Here is a 6,683-nt window from a genome sequence, read left to right as displayed (position 1 = left end):
AATTTCTTATGAACCTCTTCTCTAATTTGGAGCCTTCCCTCCTTGCCAATAATTATGAAGGGCTATCCCTAGTACTAAGTAGTATTCTGTTAGTTTTAATCATAATTGTGTGATTCCCTAGACTCCCCTCTAACTGTCGTACAAGTCCTGTTGACCGATTCCCAATACATTTACAAAACGATTCCATCCAATACACGAATTAATTCTCCAAAATTGGCGTATCACTTACAAGTATGTGGGGTGCAAAGTACCTTTAAGTGCATACACGCAAGACGCAACAAAATGTTATGCAATCAAGTGCAGGGAGATGCACAATAGAATATGTGAGCCAATGACTTTACTGTAACTAAATACTTATGTTAATAAAATGTGAAATAAAATCAAGATCCTAACATGAACCATGTGAAAAACAAAACATAACATAGAAATGAATTCCATAAAGATGAAATAATTAAGTACTTTGAAAAAATATTGAAATGCATAATCAGTTTTCTAGTTTCTATTTTTCTATTATGTACTTTGAAAAACTTTAAGTGCATCTAAGAAAAATTACGACATACCACTAATCGAAATTGCGTATAGAAGCAAGCTACACCCATCGAATCTAAATTTTCTAAGTGGCAAATTGTATACCCGAATTTGTATTGTGATCCGCTACGTACCGCGTACTATCTATATATGGTTTTGATTATGTAAATGAATTTATAAAAATGATAACAAAAAGTTATGTTTTGAGATCTTTGTGATCATTGTATATATAAGTTTTTCCAATAGTAGAACATATGTTGTATAAATTATTAATTTATATATATAATTGAATATGTGCCCTACAATACAATTTTTCTAGATCCGCCCCTGATCAGAGTCGTGATATCTTTTATGTTATTCGTTATATGTGAAACTTGTTGATATTTGTTAAGTATCTTGCTTCTGCTATGTATTTATACTGAATATTTGCTTATTGCATATATCAGTTCCTTGTATTTGCTTTTATGTGTGATTCTATTCTATGTATAGTGAATGAGATGTATGTACTGATCATTGTCATAGGTTTAAGTATATGATTTTGGGTGGTGTTTGGCTCGATTGTATATGCTGCCTAGTCTAGTCACGTGCCCGTTAGGTGCTTCTAGAACTCAGGGCATGACATTAGGGATATTAGTATCTTAAATCATCATTAATTGCTAAATAGTCCCTCAAATCTTAATATTTGCTTATTAGTCCCTCAAATCTTTATTTTTCTTTCAAATTCATCCCTCTTGTTAGGTGTTATTTGTGAGAGTGAACTTTTGTTAACTTTAATGGAATTAGATGGTTTTCTCATTATACCTCATGCCATGGTTAATCCTATGATTTAAAACATTATCAACCTACTATTACTGCTACTACAAAAAAAAAGACCAACCTGTTACATAAGGGGTTCATACTTACAACCTGCTCCAACTAAAATTCAAACCGACCAACTTCTTTCTTTCTAGCGGCCAAGAGCTTATCCAAACAGAATCCGGAGCTCTTTACAATAGTTATATTCTCAATTAGAGTAAGAGAAAACCCCATACGGAAAACTCAAGGGTACAGGATTGATAAGCAAATAGTGTGATTTGAAGGACTATTCAATAGTTAAGGATAATGTAAGGGACTAATATGCAAATACCCCTTTATCTTTAGTTTTTTTCTTTTTCTGTCACTATTTTGTAGGGCTTTGATTATTTATCGAAATATTTTTCACTTGAGCTATATATTTTACAGCCCTTTCATCGCAATTTCACTAGCTCCCTTACTTGAAAAAAATGAAAGAAGAATATACGCGAAAACAAAATCCAAATGCCTTTCATCGTCATCTCACTGGTTCTCTTTAGTTGGAAAAAAATAAAAAAGAATATACGTGGAAACCACATTCAAATTGTAAAAGAGAGAAATATTAATTTGCCCCTATAAAAAATAATAAAATAAAAAAACCCGCCCACCAACCCAAAAAAAGAGAAAGAAATCCAGCCATGAGACGGTTTCAAGCCCAGGTTAACATTTCCAGACGATCTCCATTCGAAAGTTGTTACTTCGAGGCTTACGCAAAAATAAAAAGGCTACTTGTTTCTTCAACAATGCCCACATTCGTTTATTTTTCAAGAGCCCAAGCCCATAAAGGGATAGGTTTATATTCGTTCGCCTTTGGAAATTGCTTTCTTTTCAAATTTTCTTTTTTAGATTAGGTAGTGCGAGAAACGTGCATTTCGCTGTTGCAAATTTATTTGTTTGATATTTTGTTGTTTCCTTTGTCCTAACTTGATGAAAAATTTATGAATAAATCTCCACCGCATAGCAAAATTATGGCTATCACCAGGGGAGGATCTACATACAGTCCAGGGGGGGCCACGGCCCCCCAAAATTTGGGGAAAAAATTAGGGTGCTCTATTCCTCAAGCCCCTTCAAAAAAAAATTTTTTTTTTTGGGGGGGGGGGGGGGAATTAGGGTGCTCTATTCCTAATTTGGGGAAAAAATTAGTTTGTGAATATTAATTATTTGAGGGGTTTTATGTATATATTAATAGTAAATACATTACCATGAGCAGCAACAAGAATTATAAAGGGGGTTTCATTGAAATTGGAAATTTATGAAGAGGTATTTAGCGAATGGTTATTCTTAAGGGGTTTATTATAAAGGGGTTATTCTAAGGGATTAATAAAGGAGGTTTCATTGAAATAGGAAAAGATAATGTATCTTCACTCATCGTAATCTGAAAAGGCATGTGAGGATTTGATGAACCAACCGCAACATATATCAAGGCGATTCGACAACTTCAATGTTGAACAAGTTGCAAACAAATCGTCTTCGGTTAAGAGCTCACGTACTTGTGGTGCGATTGCTTGCACTTCAAGGGATTCCGTTTAGAGGCCACGATGAGAAATCTAGTTCGTCCAATCGTGGCAATTTCTTGAATTTTGAATGTGCTGGCCATGGAGAATGACGAATTTTCAAAGGCAATTGCGAAAGCTCCAAAAATGCCAAATATACAACTCATGATATTCAAAAACAAATACTTCATGTGTTTTCAGTGAGATTGAAAAATGTAATTCGTGAAGAAATTGGAGTTGCCAAGTATTGCATTATTGTTGATGAAGCCGTGATGAGTCAAAAAAAGAGCAAATGTCTATTTGTGTTGCGGTTTGTGGACACTAATGGATTCATTCAAGAAAAGAGCATTATTGTCAAGTTTTATGCACAAGATTTTACAAGTGAAGAAAAAGAGAGTTTGAAGATGCAACTGAAACATTATGAGCATAATGTAGTCAAAGGCTGGTCAGACTTCAAAAACTCTTTCAACGCAATTTCTGAGTTGGGTCAATGGTTGGTAAAGACTAATAAATCTGCTACATACGACCTCATTTTTAGAGTGATCGTACTTGTGCTTACTCTTCCAGTTTCTACTGCTACTGCAGAACGATCATTCTCAGCTATGAATATCGTCAAGACTAGACTTCGAAGCAAAATGGAGGATGCTTTCCTCTCCGACGCATTAATGGTGTTTATTGAAAGAGAAATTGCTAAAAGTCTGAGCATTGATGATATCATTGAAGACTTTAAAAATTTTAAGGAACGTCGAATTCCTTTTAGTTAGAGAAATTTTAGTTATAAAAAAATAGATGATGCTTATTTGACTATTTTCTATATAATATTTGTCTTCCTCTTTTGAAATATTTTGAAGATATTAATGTTGGCTATTCTACTCGTTTTATTTAGGTTGTGGTATATCTCTTGTGAATAAAATTACATTAAGAAATTTTTTTATCTATCTTTTGTACGTGGCCCCCCCAGAACTAAAATCCTGGATCCGCCCCTGGCTATCACTCGAAAACTGAGGATTGTTGCAAGCTAAACCAAGAACAGTTGCATATATAACCACATCCACTATAATTTAAGCTTATGCTACTAGAAAACAAAATATTCCCATAAAAAGTTCATAGATCAGAAAAATTCTACGCAAAGAGAAAGAGGGGTTAAAAAAGGTATTATTTTTATAAGTTACAACACTAACCCAAGGAGCCAAAAAAACGTCCTTAAGGCCCCGTTTGGCAAAGGGTTAATGAAGAGGGGTTAAAGAGAATGATTAATGTACTTAGCCCATTTGATAATCCGAAAGACTAAATTATTAACCCGTTAAATAAGTTTTATTTTAGCCCTTATGATCAGTTTTAGTGTTTGGGAATAACAATGATTTTGACTATTTTCTTTATAATTAGAAGGGTTAACTCTTATTCCATCTAAATAGGAGTATTAGTAAACCCCTCATTTTGAGGGGTTAACTCATTTTAACCCCTCTAGAGGGGTTAACTTAACCCTTCTATATTTTTTATGTTTGGCAAATTATGAAGGGTTAACTCACTTGAACCCTTATATAGATTTGTTGTGTTTGGCAGGTTAAGAAAGGGTTAAGTCTCCTTAACCCCTCACTTAACCCTTTGCCAAACGGTACCTAAAAAGACGAATATACAAGCATTATAAAAGATGCATTCTTTCTCACATTATATTTAGTTCTATCGCAAATTCGCTATAATCTCTTATCCAACCTTAGCGTACATAGAATAGGATCACAAATTCTTCAGAACTAATATCATATGCATCCTAAATTATAGCTTAACCAACAATGGGTACTTAACTATATTCATTGCGATAGAAGCACATCAAATGTCCGGATAAAATGTTCACAACATACAAAAAAATGAACAAAGAGAAAAAAAAAAAGCAATTAAGGTTTGCAATAGAGAATTGCATTATTATTATATAAATTACACCATAAAACCAAGTTCCTTGAAGAACAAATATACAAGCAAAACAAATATAAATCCCTTCTCATATACTTTCACCACCATAATCTCTAACCTCAGAGTACATCCGTATGGGACTAAAACTGGGGTGACGAAGCCACAGTCTCAAAAGACTGCCTCCTCACCAAAAGGCAAGTAACTTTAGAAGGGCAAGCATGAGTATTATCAAGAGTACACAACACAAAGTCCGGCCTATGTAGCGCCAAGCTCAGCCGATCCTCGCCCACCACGAGCGCTGTCGCATCTAAAAGCACATGCCACAAGTTACGGTGCGCCTCTGACACCCAGTGCATCGAATACCGTGTTCCCCTCACCTCCACCGGATACGAGAACAACCCTTTAGGGCTGTGCTTGCACTTCCTCCTGAAATACTGACTCAGCTGAGACCCTTTGATTCTTAGATCAAGCCATGTCTCTGGCGCTGAAATTACCTTAGATTCTTTATATGACGCGAATTCTCTGATGGCGTCTACTTCTTCATCGAGGATTGACATGTAGTAATTGTAACGAAAAAACGGGTAGCTTTCACCTACTAGCATCATTGCATCCTTATAGCTCGGTACAAATAAAACGAGGTAGTCCTCTTCGGTTAAGCCACAATGTTTTAAAACACGGTTTCTTGCCTGTATCTCTGGTATAGAGATGAAACTACCAGGAAATGAACATTTCTTGGTGAGAATGTCTAGGAGTCTTGAAGGCTCCAGTTGAGTTCTGTCGAGGTCTGGGTGATTGCTGCCGATAGAGGAGGGGGAGGACGAAACACTATTGAGCCCTCGAGGGGATCTCCGTCTATCCTCAGGGTTTTGAGGGGAGTTGTTAATGTAATTGTACAGATCATTTTTGTCAGCTTCATCATCTATGAGGCCATGAGAGTACTGAGGATATTTTGCAAGAACATATTGTTCGACGTATTGCATCTCGTTAGGAGTGATCGGGCCAGACCACCGAAGATCGAGGCCATGGAGGGTCGATATCGCCTCCGCTACGATATGAGGAGGGATGTATTCTCTAGGGCATACTTTCTGTTTTTTATAACAAGAAGTTTAGAGAGACGATGATAGCAAGGAAAAACTAATAACGTCAAGATATGATTTTTACCTTAACAACCATACTGTTAGGTCTGGCGTGTGTGAGTGAGGCTTTGAGTATTGTGTTGAAGGATGGTTCATCATAAACTTTTCCTCCAAAACCCTAAAACAGGAGAAATATTTTGAAAAATTGATCAAAACAAAATGGAAACTTAGATGAGAGATTTACTTCATTTGATTCCAATACCTTAGCTTCAGTGAGAAAAACAGTCTGTTCTTCAATATTTCTGCCCATGGTTCCTGTAATCTCCACCGCTCATGAACTAGAGACACCAAGTTATTTGTTTGAAGTTGTGGGGTGGCTAAAATAAGACGGAAGCAAAGCTCACCTAAGTTCCCAAAGACAAGAGGATGTCTGAAATTAGGGGTGTTATGATATTTAGAAAAAGGGCAATGACAAGTAGCAGCTATAATAACAGTGACAATGACAATGGAAATTTACAGCAGCCTGAAAAAACCATGTGGCATAAAAAAAAAAAGAGGAAGAATTTTATAGTAACATATCACTACAACTGTGGTTCACTTTTTCTTGTATGTAATTTGTCCAGGACATCGGCCAATCCTTGGGTTTAAAAAATATATAACCAGATTAGTACAAGGCTATGGTTCACGATATTGTAAATGCCAACTAACGGCATAAACATATCATTTTGAGAGACAAACTTTCAAGTTCCCTAGAACAAAGAAAGGTATTTTCCTGCGTCTAATTTGATCATTGTTCATTATTTTCTCTTTTAATGAAAAAAAAGGATTTTTTTTTGGTGGTGGTGTG

General features: G+C 35.6%; 2 protein-coding genes across 4 annotated transcripts in view; one reads left to right on the top strand and one right to left on the bottom strand.

The window, feature by feature from the left end:
* Positions 2,801–3,616, top strand: LOC109830977. Its single transcript, XM_020398327.1, has 2 exons — positions 2,801–2,945; positions 3,054–3,616. Exons 1-2 carry the CDS (start codon positions 2,801–2,803, stop codon positions 3,614–3,616), a joined length of 708 nt encoding a protein of 235 aa, XP_020253916.1.
* LOC109830576 overlaps positions 4,731–6,683 on the bottom strand; it is a 21,510-nt gene continuing 19,557 nt past the window's right edge. For 2 of the 3 annotated variants that reach the window (XM_020397877.1, XM_020397878.1), the window contains exons 4-6: positions 6,099–6,240; positions 5,922–6,014; positions 4,731–5,845 (exon numbers count right to left, since the gene is read on the bottom strand). In XM_020397877.1, coding sequence (XP_020253466.1) covers positions 4,901–5,845; positions 5,922–6,014; positions 6,099–6,146 — 1,086 coding nt within the window. In that variant the 5' untranslated portion in view covers positions 6,147–6,240 and the 3' untranslated portion in view covers positions 4,731–4,900. Of the gene's footprint in view, positions 5,846–5,921; positions 6,015–6,098; positions 6,267–6,683 lie in introns of all 3 variants that reach the window. The other variant, XM_020397879.1, reaches the window with a different exon arrangement.

Source organism: Asparagus officinalis, chromosome 2, assembly GCF_001876935.1.
Source record: "Asparagus officinalis chromosome 2, Aspof.V1, whole genome shotgun sequence".
In the NCBI taxonomy this organism is placed as follows: Eukaryota; Viridiplantae; Streptophyta; class Magnoliopsida; order Asparagales; family Asparagaceae; genus Asparagus; species Asparagus officinalis.
This window is presented reverse-complemented; position numbering and strand designations above follow the sequence as displayed.

Excerpts from the sequence above, each read along its gene's own strand:
- LOC109830977 (XM_020398327.1), top strand. The coding sequence starts at position 2,801 with ATGTTGAACAAGTTGCAAACAAATCGTCTTCGGTTAAGAGCTCACGTA. Across the intron at positions 2,946-3,053 it reads CAATTTCTTGAATTTTGAAT|TGAGATTGAAAAATGTAATT; the intron begins GTGCTGGCCATG and ends ATGTGTTTTCAG.